The 20,508-nt window shown below is 38.4% G+C and overlaps 1 protein-coding gene across 3 annotated transcripts in view; it reads left to right on the top strand.

Moving 5' to 3' along the window:
• Positions 1 to 5,952, top strand: part of SLC26A7 (solute carrier family 26 member 7) — a 137,775-nt gene extending 131,823 nt beyond the window's left edge. For all 3 annotated transcript variants that reach the window (XM_043879257.1, XM_043879256.1, XM_043879258.1), the window contains 3 exons: positions 1,214 to 1,268; positions 1,351 to 1,454; positions 2,744 to 5,952. In XM_043879257.1, coding sequence (XP_043735192.1) covers positions 1,214 to 1,268; positions 1,351 to 1,454; positions 2,744 to 2,779 — 195 coding nt within the window. In that variant the 3' untranslated portion in view covers positions 2,780 to 5,952. The remainder of the gene's footprint in view (positions 1 to 1,213; positions 1,269 to 1,350; positions 1,455 to 2,743) is intronic.
• Positions 5,953 to 20,508: the final 14,556 nt, after the last annotated feature.

The following is a 20,508-nucleotide window of genomic DNA, read 5'->3' as shown; positions in this document are numbered from 1 at the left end:
TAGTCCTGGCCCAGGAATCTTCATTTTAAACAGCATAGGTTGTTTATGGATGATAAACGACATCGTTTTTTTATTGTCCAAGGTTCGTGTTTTGAGAAACACTAGACTAGGATTGTACTTTTACTGGGAAAAGCCACTATGTATATTTGTTATCCAATTGTATTTAAACTTTGTTTTTCAATATACCCCAGTATTTATTAGCTACTTTCTCTAGATACTGCAAATCAAGACTTAGAGTTAGTAAATATGAGGAAGTGGTTAACTATTCCCACTGAGTTTAAGATCTAAGGTTGAAAGTTCAGAGGAATTCAAATAACCTAAGTACTGGGAATGCTAAGAAAGAAACTTTTAAAAATCTTGTCTTGTTTAAAAATGCTACACAATAGAATGATTGAATAAGTCAACTGATGCATAAATTTGAAGAAAATGACATTTGTGCTTCTGTATACATACAACCAGCTGTTTTGTATTAGTTTGCCACTTTTAGTTTCCTTTTCACTGTTTATTTCATTATGGTTACAGTAAATTATGATATGTGTTAAGAACATAGACTTTAAAGATAGACAAATTCTGGGTCCACATCCTAGCTGGATAACTAGTTCTAGGATCTGGATTTTAAGTATTTGTTTGCTTAAGTTGCTACTACTTGAGAATTTCTAGGACTTAAAGAAGGCAGGACCCTGCAATATGCCAAGAAAATTAGTTAGGATCTCTCATCTTAATGGACCATAAAAATGGAAGGTGGGGATCAAACTTGACTTTGATTGTAGTGAGGTTTGCAATTTACTATCCATGGATGGAGTTTAGAGACACAGTGAATATATAAAATAGCAAAACATTAAAGTAAGCAGATTTCATCATTTTCACAAATGGGTCCTTGACTTCCAATGAGGCAGTTGAAAACAGTTTTATATTATTCTTACAAGGAGGGAAAGGTGGTGTGTTTATTTCTATTAAATAAAGTGGAGAATGTAAGCAGCAAAACTGAGTTACATGAAAGGTGAATGCCTTGCTGGCATTTAGCTTTCTTCGCTAAGACCATCTCTTTTAGAAGTGAGTCAGAGTATGCCTGATTGTGTTATGGTGCCACCCCCTGGTGATACAACATCATTTTTTTTTATTTTTAAACTAGAAATTCTCCCTTCTGAGCTCCTTATTTTTTCCTGTCAGCTATCCTGAATTAATTATGAGTGTATTATTTTAATTCTTTCAGGTTTACATGGACTGTAAGAACAAGAGTGTGGATGTGTCTTTGGTCCATTGCACAGGTAAGGGAGTACCCTTGACTAACACTGGACCTGATCCTTCTGCTGCTCCATGAATCCTTATATCGCTTGTGTTTTCTTATAGCTTCCTTGATAAAAGCAATGAAATACTGTGGAAACCTAGATTCAGAGAAACCAATTTTTTTTGAATCAGTGTCTGCTGCAATAAGTAACATGCATCTAAATAAGGTGAGTTGAACAAGTTGGTGTGCCAGAATCATAAGAAAATTGGAATGTAGAATCAAGGGCTTTGTGATTTTTATATTAGACTATTGTCCCATTTGCATCTTAAAACCTGTTAAAATGTGTCCCCTCCTCAGAGTCCTTTGCTACAAGCAAATAAATTTTTTCATTCCTTTTTTGGACAACGCATGAACGTTGTTTAAGAATTTGGAGTTTCCAGCAATATCACTGTTTAAAGGATCTGGTGATCACCTATTAAGTGCAAACTGCTTGATTATAAAATAAATGCATCTTCCAGGATCCACTATCCTGGAAGTTGGAATCTACCTCTGTCAAATACAAAAACTCGAAATGTAACCAAATAGTTTTTAACTGCTCTGATACCCTGTACTCTAAGCTCATATTGCCATTTTTGGAAATACTATTTACAGAACCCAGCACACACATGGTCTGAAGTGTCAAAGTTATCTTCTAATACTGGGCTGTATGGTTAATTTTAGAACTATTCCTAGAAATTTGATTTCCCACAATTTTTCTTTTTTTAACTTGAACTGTTTTGCCTTTCCTTATTCCTGGAACAGCATTTATTGTCTTCCTGGGTCATCCTCATTACATGCAACCAGAACAGTATGCATTTACAAAGTAATAAAAATTAAAAAATTAAAGTAGAAATAATTATTATTTCTACTATTACTACTACTAACTATTATATCTTATGAACATTCATTGAGTGCTCATGTTCCAAGACTATGCTAAGAGCTTTACCTATATTTCTTCACTAAACTCACCACAAGCTTATGAAGTAGATACTATTATTTAACCTATTGTTAGAAATGAAGAAACAGGTTCGGGAAGTTGTACCATTTATATGTGGTACAGCCAGTTTCAAAGTCAACAGTCTGACCTGGCACTTGGAGCTATAACCTTCAATACTCTGATGCCTTGGAGAATACCCATTTTCTTAGTCTGACTAGACAGCTGGCTTCAGTTTCTAATGTTCCTTTACCTGTGGTTATCAACTTAAAGTTAAGTAGCAAGTGGGGCTTCCCAGGTGGCTCAGTGGTGAAGAATCTGCCTGCCAATGCAAGAGCCGCAGGAGACGCAGGTTCAATCCCTGGGTCGGGGCACACACACCCCAAACCCAGTATTCTTGCCTGGACAATTCCATAGACAGAGGAGCCTGGCCAGCTGCAGTCCATGGGGTCATCCGTGGGGTCACGAAAGAGTCCGACCGCACTTAGCGACTAAACAAGAAAACAAGTAGTGAGTGCTAATTTTTTCTTCTTCTATTTCAGAATTTGAGCATACTCAGTGACCCCAGTGAAGTTTGACACTCTTTTGCTGCAGTACCAGTCTTTTCTTTAGCAACTTCCCTGAAAAGGTCATAGTCAAGTGTTTTGCACAAACTTTTTCATTGTGTGGAACCTACAAATGACCTTTCCGACATGTGTGTGACTTTGTAACTGCATAACCCCTGCTCAAGGTTTGCCAACAATTTTATCTAATCTTTGTCAGTAAGTAAATTCACTTTGTAGGTTATTGTATACTTATTTTATAAAAATCAATATGCATTTAGTTTTAGTGTACTGAAAGATAAACATGATTTTTTTTCCTTTTTTTAATACCACAATATTTTGTGTTAATTTAGTTTTGTTATAGGTTGATTTGTAAAAGTGAGAAGTATTTTGTCCTGTCGTAGGAGATTTAGAACATTTGCAAGTCGTTTGTAAAAATGCAGGATCATATGTATAATACAAAGAAACAACTTATCAAGTGTGCCATTTTCCACTACCAAAAAAGCCATTAAATATCAATAAGCCATGAAATATTCATGTAATATGATATGAAATTCATAGAAAGTAAGTCAAACAAAACAAATGACAAATTGGAAACCATTCTTCTTCATATCTTTCCATGCCTGGAAGTCTTCAGGAATGTTTTTACATCACTAGTATCCCAGTGAAATCAAGTTCTTGACTTTGGTTTTGTTGTGACTGTTAAAAATGTTTAGGATCTTCAGGCCTTAGCCCTAGTTTGCACATCCCCACCCCATAAAAGTCTCTATTTTCAGCTTAAGTTTTGTTGGAACTAGAAAATGTGGAAGTTGCACATTTTATGTTTTTTTTTTTTTTTACAAATATGATTTATAGATGAGAAAGTATCAATAGCAGAATAACTTTGTGCTAGTCCAGTGTAGGATTAGCTACAGTAGTTTGAGACTTTCCCATTTCAGAGAGATAGTCAATATAATATAATACATTTATCTGTCTAAGATAGATAGATCTCCAGAGAATGCTTTATTTTTTTCTTTTGTTAGAGAAGACTTAGATAAATGCTTATCTGTAAACCCACTAAATCAACAGAGTAATTGACAAGTAAAACCACAGGCTAGGCTGACTTATATAAGTTACTGTTTTCATGTTTCTACATATATTTCAAATCACATAGTTTCTTATGTTTATCTAGCAACTTGATTTACCTATAAGAATATCACTTTGAAAAATAGGTATAGATACATGCTTTAATCTTAAGGCATTTTAGCTGTTCTAGAAAGTACCAGTTAACAAAAAGCCAAGTACTTTGAAGTGAGTTTGCAAACAAAATGAAAAGGGTTTAATTTTAGGTCATTTAGGTGTTTTTCTGGACATCTGTAAGAGAAAATTCTAATATCTGCCAAGTGATGTAATGGTCCCTAGCAAATGTATAACAAACATTCATATGGCCCTTGTTTTTACCATTAAACTCTAAGCAGACAATGTAAAAGAGGAATAATAAACATTTCAAAATTTTATAACTTATTTAGCTATGTTAATTTTGATTGACATGAAATACAAAGATAGCTTTTGTCCCATAGGAAGCCTCAATCCCTTCATCACTAATTTGGAATGAAATGAGTGAAGCCAATTTTCCTTCCCATCAAATACTGTTCCAAGAAAAGGTGGAAGTAATAGTTGAAGGTAAACTTTCCTTAAAAAGAGGAATTTCACTCTGCTTTGCCTGGTTAAATTATTCAAGTTGTGGATGGTGGCAACAGTCACCGTCTCTAATCCATTGGTCACGGGCACACAAATTGATGTATTTCTATGCAACTTTGGCCTATTATTAAATTTATGCACTGTAGACATTTTCTAATTTGTTAGAGATTATGGACTATAGATGGAATAAAAATCATTACAGTTAATCAATGGATAGTTTCTTCTATTTTTTATTGAAGCTAGCATACAATTGCTTGAAAAGATGTACTTGAATGCACTTCAGTATTTATAGTATATATTTAATGGATAAAACTTAAAAGTCATAACTTTTATCAAATATTATTATTTTCAAAGTAAAAGAATATCAAAACAAAGGTACCATAAACCATTTGTTCTAAGGCTTATTCTGCATGCTAGGTCACAGTGACTGTAGACCTAGAGGAACGCCCTGGAATTAAGTCTTGAAAGCCCAGTAACTCAGTATGAGTTTCACACACACAAGATCCTCCTAAAATATACATGTTTATTTCAAAACAGATATTGATTATAGAAAAACTACAATAAAGTCCTGATGCTAGAATGTTTCTAATCATGTTGAACTATTTTTATGAGATTATTTATTTTTGTATATGATAAACTACTTATATATTACTTATTATGGTAAAATAAAATAGGGAAAAATTAAAACTGACCTATAAGAGTGTTAAGGACTTAACAGAGGGACATACAATATACAAATTAACCATAAAGCAAGTAACCAGGAAAAGACTGTTAATATTACATTTATACAGATTAAATGTCCTTAATTTACCATTTGTCTTCCATTTTAAAGATTATTTGCTCCCAATTGTGTGATTCTAGTGTTAAAAGTCTAACTTGAATTACTTTGCAGTAATTTATTTGACAGATCTCTACTGTGTAAATGCGTAATATAATGAGAAAAGAGATCTCTCTTTTTTAATGAAAATGTTAATGTATTAATACCCTGTATGGATGATGTTTGACATTTAGTGTTTACCCAAATATGTTAATATGTTTTTGAATATACATATGACTGGAGATGCATGTTCTACATTCTGTGGGATGATCATCTACTTCAACATAGACTATCCTTTTTATGGTGATTTTGTTGCCAATTTTTCAATAGGGAGTTTAGTGAGGCTTGCACAATATAGAGATTTTTAGTTACAAATCATATCATCTAGTATGTCACACTTAAATTTTTATGTTTCAATAAATTTAATTACTTTTTAAATAATCCTTTGCAATGACTCAGCATATAGCAATCGATTTACATGGAAAATAAACTGAAATATTACTGTGCTTAAATGGATTTCTATTATTTCAAAGTACTTACTGAAGAGCAAATAGTACATTTTGCTTGCTTAGACTGACCTACAGAGTATTATGTGTTGACAATTACTGGATTCAATATTCTTTGTAATTTATTCTTACAAAATTTCAGCCTAAAATTGTAAAGTGTTGTATGTCAATTTACAGAAGTTTAATAAAGCTACTTTTTGCTGCAACACTACTTTTACACAGTCCTTTACACCAAGTTTAAATCCTTTCTTGTTTTAATTTTAATTAATACATAATTTAATTTGTTAATTTGTTTGGCTCTTCATTTATATACTGTTGTTTGTCTTTTCTGAGTTTCTAGGCTGAGTTCAATATTCTCCAGCATTAGGTTACTGCTCAAAGAACAAGAAGATAAGGCTCTTTTCCAGGTGCTGGAGATATGGCAGTGAATAAAGCAGAAAAAAAAAAAAATCCCTGCCCTTATGGAGCTTGCATCCTTACTGGGGGAAGACAAAATAAATAGAATAAAATTTAAATACCTTTAAGTTAAATGAAAATATGTGCTGAGAATAAGAATAAATTAAGGAAAGAGCATAAAATGTATGGCAGAAGGTGGGTGTTGTGTCCCGAGATAGAGTGACAGGCATGGTGACTAATGAGAATGTCTTAGTAAGCTCAGGCTACTATAATCAAATAGCACAGACCGGAGAACTAAACAGTAGACATTTATCTCTCAAAATTCAGTAGGCTGGGAAGTCAAAGATCAAAGTAGCACCTGATTCCGCTTCTGGTGAGAGCTTGTTTTGTGTCTTGTAGACAGCTGCCTTCTTGCTGTCCTCACGTGCCCTCACATGTTGGAAAGAGAGTGCACTCTGGTTTCTCTTCTGAAAGATCCTATAATTCTGTAAGCTTAGGACTTCACCCTTATGACCTTATTTAGCCTTATTACTTCTGAACATGCTCAGCCTCCACATACAGTTACACTGGGGTTTAGGGAAACACAAGTCCATAGCAGGGAGTTATAAATTTCTTCTATTTTAAAACATTCCTTTTTATATCTAAAAATTAGGCTTGCTAGAATTTTATAAGTTAGGTTGCCTAAAACGTTCATTTGGGTTTTTCTGTAAGATGTTGCAAAAAACCCATGTGAACTCTTTGACTGACCCAATGTTTAACATAATGCTTTTGCATGAAAAACATGATAAATAATTGTGAACTGTCTGGCTAAAGTATTTTAATGCTAGAGACTGTAGATAAGCATAGATATTACCAGCCATATCTGGCTACTGAGATGAGATTCTGGCTATGAAACATAGTGAAGTGGTCAGGAATGGGTTTGCAATATACCAATGGCTATTCGAAAGCTGAGACATTATATTCTGGTGATGGTTTCTAAGGATTAGCCATCCTGTTATAAAGATAGAATTGAATTAGTTAGCTTTCCTTTAACTATCATATTGTTTTAAAGAAAATAACAGCGGAGACGTGCTTAATTCTATCAGCAGTCACAGAGACAGATGCAGAAGAGTCCTGATGCCAACTGCAGTGAGAGCTTTCCACATTTTTGTTTGTTTTTTGTTTACTAAGAAGAAAAGAATAGTAGGTTACTGCACGAATGAGCTAAGTGCTGTGAAATGACGGCTTTCAGGGTGCTCATTATGTAAAAATCCTCACTCATTTTCTACTGATTCCACGCTAGAAAGGTCGTTTTGGTCAAGCTTATTTCCTTTCTGTCCTTAATAATAAAGACCATTCTCTCCACTAAGTATAGAAAGCTTTTTAGTACCTTTTTCCCAATTTGGTACCATGTGTTTTTATGGCCACATTTAGAAATTGGCTAATAAATAAGTCTAGTGAGAATTTATACTTAACAAGAACAATTGTTGCATTAAAAAATAAAATGATTCAATTAAAAAAATCTGGAATTGTGTCTTTACCTCCTTTGCTACTAGAGCTGCCTTTTTCCCCTTCTTGGTTTTGAAGCAGTTTATGGCCTTGTGAGGGCAGAAAAGTGAGGAGAGGCAGATTATTTTAGACTAGAGTGTGTTTTCCTCAACTTCCATATTTAACACCCCTATTTCCACACTTCCTTTCACCTTGATTTATATCCTACAGAGTTCTCAAGCTTACCTGCTCCCTGTTTTCTTAAATTTGTGTTAATAGTAAGAGATCTATTGCTTACACAAAGGTGCCTTTCCTCAGGCTAATGAAGCCTGAGCCAATGTGGGGAAGGGAGGGCAGTGAATGCACTGCCTGGCCACTGGAAGGCTTTAGGGGAGGAGGAAAAACTGAGGGTAAAGGCAGGTAGTGAGTAGATGAGGAGAAAGTTGGCTAGCATGACTAACCCTATCATTTTAGGAATTTCTAGCTGTCTTCTGGGTCCAAAGATATACTCCATTATTCTTTTTTTTTAATTAGTTAATTTATTTTAGTTGGAGGTTAATTATTTTGCAATATTATTCTCTTAAGAGGCCTGAGATTCTCAGCGTTAACCACTTTGTTGCTGTTCAGTCTCTCAGTCATGTCTGACTCTCTGCGGCCCCATGGTCTGCAGCACTTATTTAGGGTGGAGTAAATATGATAAGAAAGGAAGAATGCATGTAAGCCCTGCAATGCATTGTGTTAGTCTTGGAAAGAGCTAACTCATTCGATAAGCTTATGACACTGTTGGGCTTCTCTGGTGGCTCAGACGGGAAAGAATCTGTCTGCAGTGCAGGAGACCTGTGTTCAATCCCTGGGTCTGGAAGATCTCCTGGAGAAGGGAATGGCAACTCACTCCAGTGTTCTTGCCTGGAGAATCCCATGGACAGAGGAGACTGGCAGGCTATGGTCCATAGGGTTGCAAAGAATAGGACAGGACTGAGTGACCAACACACACACATGATATCGTCATCAAGGGCCAGAGAAAACAAAGCACAGAGTAAACTTTGATGAAGATTGGTTGCTTCATCGTGTCTGACTCTGTGCGACACTATGGACTATGGCCTGCCAGGATTCTCTGTCCATGGGAATCTCCAGGCAAGAATACCAGAGTGGATTGACATGCCTTCCTCCAGGGGATATTCCCAACCCAGGGATGGAACCTGTGTCTCTTACATCTCCTGCACTGGCAGGCAGGTTCTTGACCACTAGCACCACCTGGAAGATTGGTTAGAACTCTCTTTTGGAGTTCCCCCCTGCTGAGGGCAGGGATGAGAATGGTGATGTAATTTGGGGATACAGGCTGAGCAATGTGCCTTAAGCATGCATGGATGTCCAGGGCCCTCCCCTCATCACCCCACTCCAAAGATACAGACATGGTGGAACTAACTGGTGTTCATGAAGTCAAACACAATTCTTCCCATATATCATCTTTTCTTGGAGCTTGGACCTGGGCTTTTAGCTTTTGCTCTGGAATTAAAATTTAACAGTAGCCGTGTAACTGCCAAAAACAGAATTGACATACAATTTTTATCTTGTATGAACCTAGTTCTTCAATCTCTCCTTTGCACTCTGCCAATGAAAAGATTGAAGTAGTGTGAGTCTCACCAGAGTAGAGGCTTATTCAATTAAAACCAAGAAAATGATGGTGCCAGGTCTCTCCTCAACCTTGGTTGAAATGTGATCCTTATAATATCTGCACAAGAATCACTACGGGTATTTTCTACATACGTAGATTTAAGCACTCTACCCCAAACCTAGAGGATCAGAATTTCTTTGGGGTTAACTTAGAATAAGAGTTTTTAAACAATCATTCACTTTCATTTTATATACTACAGTTTGGAATCACAGTCACAAAGGCTTTCTTTAGTCTAGTATTTGAAAAAAGCCCTGTACTCCAAGACTTGGCACATATGTGTTCATTTGCTTTATTTGGGCTTGTGCAACGGTCAGAGTGTTGTGGGTGTATGCTGGATCTACAGTGCTATTCTTCAGCAACCAGGACTGAGTGTAACACGGCAAAGCGCCGGGTCAAATTCACCATAACTTTGGATCAATATGGGTTTGTCTGAGTCAGAAAGGATCTGAAACATACTATCGCTATTCAGTTCCTCCTGGGTGAATTTCCTAAGATTGGAAATTTGTATTTAGTCTCTTTCATCATGGAAAATTTCAGTCTTCTCCTTCTTTCACAAAATTATACTGTTTCTGAAAGATATTCATGTGGTCATAGAAGAAAACAGTCTCATCCTCCAAGTTGCTCCTCACACATTTCCTTTAGAAACACTTCATAAAGAGAGATTTCTCTTCAAGCCTAAGGCTCCTTGGGTAACTATTTTCTTTCAGCCCCTTCATTGAAATTTCCTGTGAAATGCTACCAGAGTGAACTGTAGTTAAAATCTCTCATTCTGCATGTACGGAGCTGGGATAAAGTGATGGTGGCAGTAATTATATTACTCAGCTATTTTTAGTTTGGGAATGGGGCTGATATAAACCATCATAACTACAGAGAAAATGATATTCAGTTATGAATCACTACCAGATGTGTGAATTTATATCTTCAGGTTTAATTTTCTATAATATTCCTAATGCAGTATAATCCTTATCCACTTTTTAAACTGATTTTCTTTCTATGGGTAATGGATTTAATTGCATTAAATGTTCAGAAGATCCCAAAATTAATAAAATATGTATTTGTACTCATAAATTTCACAATCCTTTTTTAATTTCTTTTTTTTTTTAAAAGAAATCATTCATGTGTTCAAAAAGTATTTGAACATGTATTGCATTCCATGTACCATGCTGGTTGATATGGATACAAGAATGAGTAATATCTTGCCTTTAAGATATTAGAAGGGCTTGCCAGGTAGCGCTAAGCAAGTAAGTAAGTGAAGTCGCTAAGCCATGTCCGACTGTGACCCCATGGACTGTAGCCTACCAGACTCCTCCGTCCATGGGATTTCCCAGGCAAGAATACTGGAATGGGTTGCCATTTCCTTCTCCAGGGCATCTTCCCAACCCAGGGATCGAACCTGGGTCTCCCGCATTGCGGGCAGACGCTTTACCATCTGAGCCGCCTAATACAGAACAAATTGAGAGGATGCAGGTCAAACACCGCTGAGCTCCACTCAGCTCAAATCAGACGAGTCTACTGCCTCCAAAGCTGCTTTCCTAATGTGGGGGTTTCAGCAGCATGAGATAAGATTTGCTGAGCACCAGAGTAATCTTTCAAGACACTGATCAAAAACATGGTCCTATATTTTAAAAGCCCCAGAAGCGGTTTTAAGATGGCAGAAGCACCTCGGCCACTAAAATAAGCAAGATTCTAAGTAAAATTACCCACACAACAAATCTTTTAACAGTTCAGCAACCAGTAAATGGGAAATGTTCCTTAAACTCTGCTATTTCCAATTATTCCAAAGAATCCTTCAAGCTCTGTGGAAAATAATTAGTTGTCATAGAGCTTCTGACCACGTGGGATGTTTCTTAGGAAAGAACACTGGTCTAAGCCAAGCATGGTGAACTTGGACCAGGCACACAGTAGGTGCTTCCAGTTCTGAGGCGGTGGGCTCCTCCTGAGTAGTGTCTGACAACTGGGCAAGTGTCACAAGACTTTACAGCCTGACATAAAAGCAATATTAAGTTTCAGCTCTCCTGAAATCAATCCAAGAAAGAGATGACTAGTGTTAAAGGCGTACTACAAATACACAGGCCTGAAGCTTCAATAAATTAAAACAGCCCTTGCTAACATATACTGAACACATCAGCAAATACTGTTATATTGAAGTGCATATAGTCAGACAAATATTATATGTTACCACCTTTAATATATTAGAAGGTCTTGCCAGGTGGCACTAGTGGTAAAGAACCCGCCTGCCAATGCAGGAGACATGAGACATGGGTTTGATCCTGGGTCAAAAAGATCCCCTGGAGAAGGGCATGGTAACCCACTTCAGTATTCTTGCCTGGAGAATCCCATGGACAGAAGAGCCTGGTGGGTTACAGTCCATGGGATCATGAAGAGTCTGACATGACTGAAGTGACATTGTGTGCACGCGTGCACACACAGACACACACACACAAGAATTAGATATCTCTGGGTAAGACATGAACAGGTTAAAAAAAAGAATTATAATCCCACATGCTAAGTACACACAGTTTAAAATGCCATTCAAATATCATCCAGGCTATCTTTTATGATCATCTGTTTGTGGTGACAAGATAGCTCAGTCAGTTCAGTTCAGTTCAGTCACTCAGTCGTGTCCGACTCGTTGTGACCCCATGAATCGCAGCATGCCAGGCCTCCCTGACCATCACCAATGCCCGGAGATTACTCAAACTCATGTCCATCGAGTAGGTGATGCCATTCAGCCATTTCATCCTCTGTCGTCCCCTTCCAATGAACACCTAGGACTGATCTCCTTTAGGATGGACTGGTTGGATCTCCTTGCAGTCCCAAGGACTCTCAGGAGTCTTCTCCAACACCACAGTTCAAAAGCATCAGTTCTTCGGCGCTCAGCTTTCTTCACAGTCCAACTCTCACATCCATACATGACCACTGGAAAAATCATAGCCTTGATTAGACGGACCTTGGTTGGCAAAGTAATGTCTCTGCTTTTCAATATGCTGTCTAGGTTGGTCATAACTTTCCTTCCAAGGAGTAAGCGTCTTTTAATTTCATGGCTGCAGTCACCATCTGCAGTCATTTTGGAACCCAAGAAAATAAAGTCAGCCACTGTTTCCACTGTTTCCCTATCTATTTGCCATGAAATGATGGGACCAGATGCCATGCTCTTAGTTTTCTGAATGTTGAGCTTTAAGCCAACTTTTTCACTCTCCTCTTTCACTTTCATCAAGAGGCTTTTTAGTTCCTCTTCACTTTCTGCCATAAGGGTGGTGTCATCTGCATATCTGAGGTTATTGATATTTCTCCCGGCAATTTTGATTCCAGCTTGTGCTTCTTCCAGCCCAGCGTTTCTAATGATGTACTCTGCATATAAGTTAAATAAGCAGGGTGACAATATACAGCCTTGATGTACTCCTTTTCCTATTTGGAACCAGTCTGTTGTTCCATGTCCAGTTCTAACTGTTGCTTCCTGACCTGCATATAGGTTTCTCAAGAGGCAGGTCAGGTGGTCTGGTATTCCCATCTCTTTCAGAATTTTCCACAGTTTATTGTGATCCACACAGTCAAAGGCTTTGGCATAGTCAATAAAGCAGAAATAGATGTTTTTCTGGAACTCTCTTGCTTTTTTGATGATCCAGCAGATATTGAGAAGATAGCTACACTTAATCAAAATTTGGTTTGAGACTGATGATGGGACATAGGCACCAAGACGTTTTGAAAATGTTTGTTGCTTACATAATCAGCTTCCTGTGGGTAGCAGGGCAAGCATCCTACCCAGGTAAAAAAATGATTTGAGAGATCAAGGGAAGGAGGTAAGTTTGAGATTTTTATGGGATTTAGGATGCATGGTCAGGATGGTGCTATTGGTAAAGAACTTGCCTGCCAATGCAGGAGACATAAGTGATGCAGTTCCCATCCCTGGGTTGGGAATATCCCCTCGAGAAGGAAATGGCAACCCAATCCAGTATTCTTGTCTGGAGAACTCCATGGACAGAAGAGCCTGCTGGGCTACAGTCCATGGGGTCGCAGAGTCGGATGCGACTGAGCAACTTTCACTTTTTCAGGGAAAATGTTCTTGAACTCTCCATAACAAAGGAGGAAGCACTCAAGCCTGCTTAGAAGTTTGCCCAGATGTGGAGCAGAAGGGGAAATGAGAGGTGTTTGGCTTAAAACTGTCAGCAGTAGTCACATAATGGAGTCTTAAGTCTTTTTTACAATTCACCCAGTTTACATTAGATGACTACCCATTCCTTCCTCTAAGGTTACACTGATAGTATTTTATTATAATTGTTCATTTATATGCTTTTAAGGCAAAGCATCAGCTGTATAGTAATCTTTGTGTTCCTGGTTCAGTGACTGTTATGGTTAATATGTGTTTGTTGAAGGAATGAATAAAGTGATAAGTCAATCAAAATTAACAGTATATAAAGATATTAAAAACCTAGGAATCAACTAAGAAAAAGAAGTCTCTTCAAGGGACTCAAAAGGCCCATGTGTTTAGGAAAGAATAAAAATGTCAGTGATTTGAAGTAATTCTGGGGAGATAAATAGAAATTTCTTCATGAAAAGGTGACTTTCTCTATTGAAAAATGTAAGCATGCCAGTTTCCAGTGACAATTACACTGCAGGGTTCTAACCTTGACTCCAGAGAGCTAATCTCTAGTTTCAGGTGGAGTAAGCAGGTATCTGTAAGATGCCGTCTGAGGGGGAATCAGAAGTTTCAATTCTTCAAATACTTTGCCAATTTGTGACAGTTCTCAAAATTTGTACCGATAAAACTGTTCTTTTCCAGTAAAGCATTAATTCCACATGTCATCAATAAAAATACTGTAATATGAAAAGAGAAAATTAAGATATTAACTTGCTATTACAATATACTATATTTTATTGCCTACGAAAACCTGGGCCTGGGGTAAGTGGAACTTTCAGGTGGGGCATATTGGATCAATAGAAATATCCTTTTGGCAGTCAGTTGTACTATGTTAAATTATCCATTTCTTCCTAACAAACCAACTCCAAAACATAGTGATTCATCATTTATGGTAGCTCTATCTGTCGGCAGGATCTGCTGGGCTCCCCTGGGCTCACTCATGTTGCTGTGTTCAGTTGCTGAGTTAGCTGAGGGCTGGGCTTCTTCCCAAACCTGGAAGTCTTACCATCAAAGACAATGAAGGCAGCAGTCTCAAGGTCTCTTAAGGCTCATGATCGGGAACTTAAAAATGTCACTTCCACCACCTTTTTTCCACCACAAGTCCAGCTCATTTTTAAGAGACTGGAGAATGGAGAAACAGACTCCATCTCTGTGTGGGAGGAGCAGCAGAGCCACTTTGCAAAGGAATGTGCACAATATTCATCGCAGCTCTGTTTATAATAGCCAGGACATGGAAGCAACCTAGATTCCATCAGCAGACGAATGGGTAAGGAAGCTGTGGTGCGTATACACCATGGAATATTACTCAGCCATTAAAAAGAATGCATTTGAATCAGTTCTAATGAGATGGATGAAACTGGAGCCTATTACACAGAGTGAAGTAAGTCAGAAAGAAAAACACCACTACAGTATATTAACACATACATATGGAATTTAGAAAGATGGTAACAATGACCCTATATGCGAGACAGCAAAAGAGACACTGATGTAAAGAACAGTCTTTTGGACTCTGTGGGAGAAGACGAGTGTGGGATGATTTGAGAGGATAGCATTGAAATGTGTATATTATCATATGTAAAGCATAGCGCCAGTCCAGGTTCGATGCATGAGAGAGGGTGCTCAGGGCTGGTGCACTGGGATGACCCTGAGGGATGAGAGGGGGAAAGAGGTGGGAGGGGGGTTCTGGATGGGGAACACAAGTGTGCCCGTGGCTGACTCATGTCTATGTTTGGTGAAAACCACTACAATATTGTAAAGTAATTAGCCTCCTATGAAAATAAATTAATTAATGAAAAAACATAAATGTGGGCAGGATTGGGTTGATGAGGGTCCCTACACACTTGCAGCTGCACTCTGTGCTGAAAGGGGTACAGGAGGATTTAATGGGTCAAAGCTAAAAGGAGAGTCTGACCGTTAGGGAGAAACACATCTGTACCCGCCAGGGGTCTCAGGACACTAACTGCATCAGCAAAAGGTATTCTTCCAGTTTTCATATCAGATGAAGGCAGAGTAAAGGTTGCAGGAAACATAGATCTTGGACACATTTCTTACGAGAAGGCTGAGGCTCAGTCATCTAGAAAGGGGTGGGGCCTAAGATGGAGCTGACAAAATGGAGACAGGTTAAGCCATATAAAAGAGTGTCTAAAATGTTTAGGGGTAAAATATAAATGATCAGTTTTGGTTTGCCTCCTTCAAAGTATTATCGTAATTTAAAGCCTAAAGCAACTCTGATATAGAAGGGTTTCCTCAAAGTTGTTCTTCTTAAACTCTGGTTAAGATAACCAAGGATTTGAACATTCTTTTTTGAAAATTCTAGGAATATCCACATTTTCTTCTCTGCATTTATCTTTATGTGTATCTATTTATTCTAAGGGAAAATAGCTGAATTTATATACAATTTTGCTTTATTTTGTGCTTTCCCCCCTTCAGTGTAGTTAGTTTATGCTTGGGGGTACTTTCTTAAAGTTAAAAAGTTATAGAGCTTAAAATCATTAGTTTTCAAACCACAGAGACATTCTGAGATAAAAGTTTTATACTATCATAGAAGATATGATATGTTTAAGAATATCTTCTCATTTTTCATATAGATATAAAATAAAGATGAGATTGTAAGAAAAATATGACATAATATTACAAAGCTTCCCTCGTAGATCAGTTGGTAAAGAATCTGCCTGCAGTGCAGGAGACCAGGGATTGATTCCTGGGTCAGGAAGATCCCCTGGAGAAGGGAATGACAACCCACTCCAGAATTCTTGCCTGGAGAATCCCATGGACAGAGGAGCCTGGCAGGCTACAGTCCATGGGATCACAAGAGTCAGACAAGACTTAGAGACTAAACCACCAACCACCAAAGGTTTTGTGAAAACTTTTTATATAAATTTTCCCTATCATATAAAATGCTCAGATCCAATAATATGGGAAATGCTATGTCACCAAATATGTAGACGCCAATACGCAAGTGGTCCCTATTTTATTAAATTTCCCCAACATCCCAAAGGTCAATGACTATTCAAGATCACTGCAGATGGTGACTGCAGCCATAAAATTAAAAGATTTTTGCTCATTGGAAGAAAAGCTATGACAAACCTAGATAGCATATTAAAAAGCAGAGACATTACTTTGCCAAAAAAGTCCATATAGTCAAAGCTATGGTTTTTCCAGTAGCCATGTGAGAGCTGGACCATAAAGAAAGCTGAGCACTGAAGAATTGATGCTCTTGAACTGTGGTGTTGATGAAGACTCTTGAGAGTCCCTTGGACTGCAAGGAAATTAAACCAGTCAATCCTAAAGGAAACCAGTTCTGAATATTCATTAGAAGGACTGATGCTGAAGCTCCAATACTTTGGCCACCTGATGCAAAGAACTGACTCATTGGAAAAGACCCTGATGCTGGGAAAGATTGAAGGCAAGAGGAGAAGGGGATGGCAGAGGATGAGATAGTTGAATGGCATCACTGACTTAATGGATATGAGTTTGAGCAAGTTCCAGGAGTTGGTGATGGACAGGGAAGCCTGCTGTCCATGGGTTCATAAAGAGTTGGACACGACTGAATGACTGAACTGAACTGAATGACTATGAGAAGACAGCAACATAAAGACACGACCTAAAATCACAAATAGATGACTATGAGAAGCGATAGTAGTATTCACACTATATAGGGTTTTGCTTTTGGCAGAGGAAACTGTCCCAGTCAGCTTGGGCTACTATAAACAAAATGCCACAGTAGGGGTAGCTTAAACAATAGGAATTTGTTTCTCAGAGTTGTGGAGACTGGAAGTTTGAAGTCAAAGTGACAGAGGATCAGTGTCTGGTGAGAGCTCTCTCCTTGGATGTGTTTTAAAAAAAAAGAAAAAAAAAAGGCTCAATGTGAGAGTTGTGAGTAGTTTTATTTGGGGCAAAATCAGAGCTGTAGCCTGGCAAACAGCAACTCCAATAGCTCTGAGAGACTGCTCCAAGGAGGTGAAGAGAGGAGCTAGGACACAGAGGAATTTTGTAACAAAGGGGAGCTAGTCAGGAATGCCATAAGATTATTGTTAGTTAAAGAAAACCAGATATCTCAAGCAATTTAGAGATTTTCTATGTATGGGAAGATGCAAGAGTCTGGGCCCACTGAAATCATTTTTTTATATTCATCTCACCTATCTGGGGCCAATATCTTTATTATCACATCCTGAGTTTCCCCAGGATTCACAGTAGTGGGAGGCATCAAATATTCTTTTTCCCCCTGCCTTTCTGCAGAGTTCACCAGTTCATGTAGGAGGGCTGCAAACTTTGATGACTGTGGCATCCTTTGTTTACTGTTATGGCAGGAAATGTTCCATTTTTCAGGTTTTTGGTGTCTGCCTTCTTCCTGTGTCCTCACATGGCCTTTCCTTGGTGCCTTCCATTGGAGAGAGAGAGGAAGCAAGCCCTGTGATGTCTCTTTTTATGAAGGCACAAATTCCATCATGAGGGCTCCACTCTAATGAGGGCTCCACATCTAAACTTAGTTTGAGGGCAGGAGGAGAAGGGGGAGACATAGGATGAGATGGTTGGAAGGCATCATCAACTCAATGGACATGAGTTTGAGCAAACTCCAGAAGATAGTGAAGGATAGAGACGCCTGGCGTGCTGCAGTCCATAGGGTTGCAAAGAGTCAAACACAACTGAGGGACTGAACAATAACAACAACAAAGCTTAATTAACTCCTAAACGCCTTATGGTTAAATATCTTCACATCGGAAGTTAGAGCTTCAATATATGAATCAAAGGGTGGGGGGTGGGGTAGGGCCCAATTCAATCCATAACAGAAACTTCATCGCTTTCTCTTTTAAAAACAACCCATATATCCTGTACATCTGTGTCTCTTTTTCTTTTTGCATATAGGGTTATCATTACCATCTTTTTAAATTCCATATATATGCATTAGTATACTGTATTGGTCTTTATCTTTCTGGCTTACTTCACTCTGTAAAATGGGCTCCAGTTTCATCCATCTCATTAGAACTGATTCAAATGAATTCTTTTTAATGGCTGAGTAATATTCTGTAATGTATATGTACCACAGCTTCCTTATCCATTCGTCTGCTGATGGGCATCTAGGTTGCTTCCATGTCCTGGCTATTACAAACAGTGGGAGAAGGCGAGGGTGGCATGTTCTGAGAGAACAGCATTGAAACAAGTATACTATCAAGGGTGAAACAGATCACCAGCCCAGGCTGGATGCATGAGATGGGTGCTCAGGGCTGGTGCACTGGGAAGACCCAGAGCGATGGGGTGGGGAGGGATGCGGGAGGGGGGATCAGAAGGGGGAACACAAGTAAATCCATGGCTGATTCATGTCAAAGTATGGCAAAAACCACTACAATATTGTAAAGTAATTAGCCTCCAACTAATAAAAATAAATGGAAAAAAAAATTAAATTAAAAACAACCCATATGTCCTTACTAGCTTAAGTTAGAAGCCTCAGTAAAATACAGCAAAGATTCCTTTCAAATTCTAACCAAAGCTCCATCTAACAAACTGCTAAGGTTCATGCAGCTCTAACTCATACTGAGGTGTTAAAAGAGAGCGAGAGTTTTATTCCCAGGGCTTGTATATAGCAGGAGCTATATATACGGGGGAGCATGTGTCTTGCCTTTATTCCTTTCTTGATCTACTTTACTCCAAGTTGCCGAAGAGCTACTAAGCTGAATATAGATGATGAACACTTGGGAGAAGTGGTGCCAAAGAGACATTGAACAGGATTTTGTATTGGTCAAAATTGTGAAAGAGCCTTTTAAAAAACACAAACAATTCTAAATATCTATGCCAAACTGATGCTATGAATCTGTGAGTTTGTCAGATGGGCACATAATGGAGAAGGTCCAGGTCTGAAGGCCTACAGAATTGGCTGGCTTTGGATTTTATCATAGGCATTTACTTGCTGTGTGACCAAAAGCACGTTGTCCTCAGTCAGCTCACAGGAAGACCATTCATTAAATGGGAGAATTAATGCAAGGCATTCAGAACATTTTTTCATCTAATGAATGGTTGTTAAGCACACCAGTCATGGGCCAGGTTCCTTGTTATGTGTTGTGTATTGATTGGGGACTGAGAAGGAGCTGGAACCTGACTTTTACTTTATTATAGTAAAGAAGAGACAAAAATAAATAAACTGGAAAGTGCCTTGAGGAACTAAACAAGTTACCACCATGGTAGAGAAGAACACAGCTTGGAAGGAGGAGGAGAGAGGAGCAATTGACTGAGACAGTTGCGAACCTAACACTTCTCAGAGGAGATGATTTTAAGTGAAAATTTATGGAGAAGCGGGAGATACCCCCCCCAACAAAAAAAAATAAGTCTAGTGTGGGTGAAGCTGACACAAGATGACTCTAAAACAGGAAAACTCAGCGGCAAGAAAGAGCACAAGTGTTAAATGCTGAAAGGACAATAGCATGGCTTGAGGGTGATAGTGTGGGGGTGGGAACAGAACCTGGCATGAAGGAAGTATCTACAAATGCTTTTAGCTTTTATTCTTGACATTTTTATGAGAAAGAAACAAGATAATGAATGAAAACTATCTAGTATAATGCTTGAAACATAATGGGTGCTCAATCAACAGAATTAATTGTAGCTGTTATTTTTAGCAGTCCTAGTAGCTTTGCTATTTTCTGAAAACAGTTTTCCTTGATTTGGGTCATATGCAGCAGTAAGCAGTGGCTAGAAGTAGGATCTTAGTTCCCAGACTGGAGGTCCTAACCACTGGCCCGCAGAGACCAGCTGTGAGGGCCTGAGTCCCTCATTTATGCCTGCTTTGTCAAGAAAGAATTCAGGTGAGGAGGTAGAAGGTAAAGAGAAAAGTAAAATTTATTGGAAAAGAAAAGTGCATTTGGAGAGATGCACGGAACTCAGAGAGAAAGGCACCTTTGGGGAGTTTAAATCCTTTAAAAGTGTTGGGTAGTTAGAATAGGAGAAAGGAGTCCAGAATGGCAGTGGCTAAAAGACGAGGAAGGGAAAAACCCTCGAAAATAGAGCAAAGGAAGGTCTGAGGACTGGAGTGAGGACCTCAGGTAAAACAAACAGTACTCCTGGCTAGCCCAGTTTACATAGGGCAGACACAGGGCG

Source organism: Cervus elaphus, chromosome 21 (assembly GCF_910594005.1).
Source record: "Cervus elaphus chromosome 21, mCerEla1.1, whole genome shotgun sequence".
NCBI lineage: Eukaryota > Metazoa > Chordata > Mammalia > Artiodactyla > Cervidae > Cervus > Cervus elaphus.
Note: the sequence above shows the minus strand (reverse complement) of the source record. Positions and strands in the feature narration are given on the sequence as shown.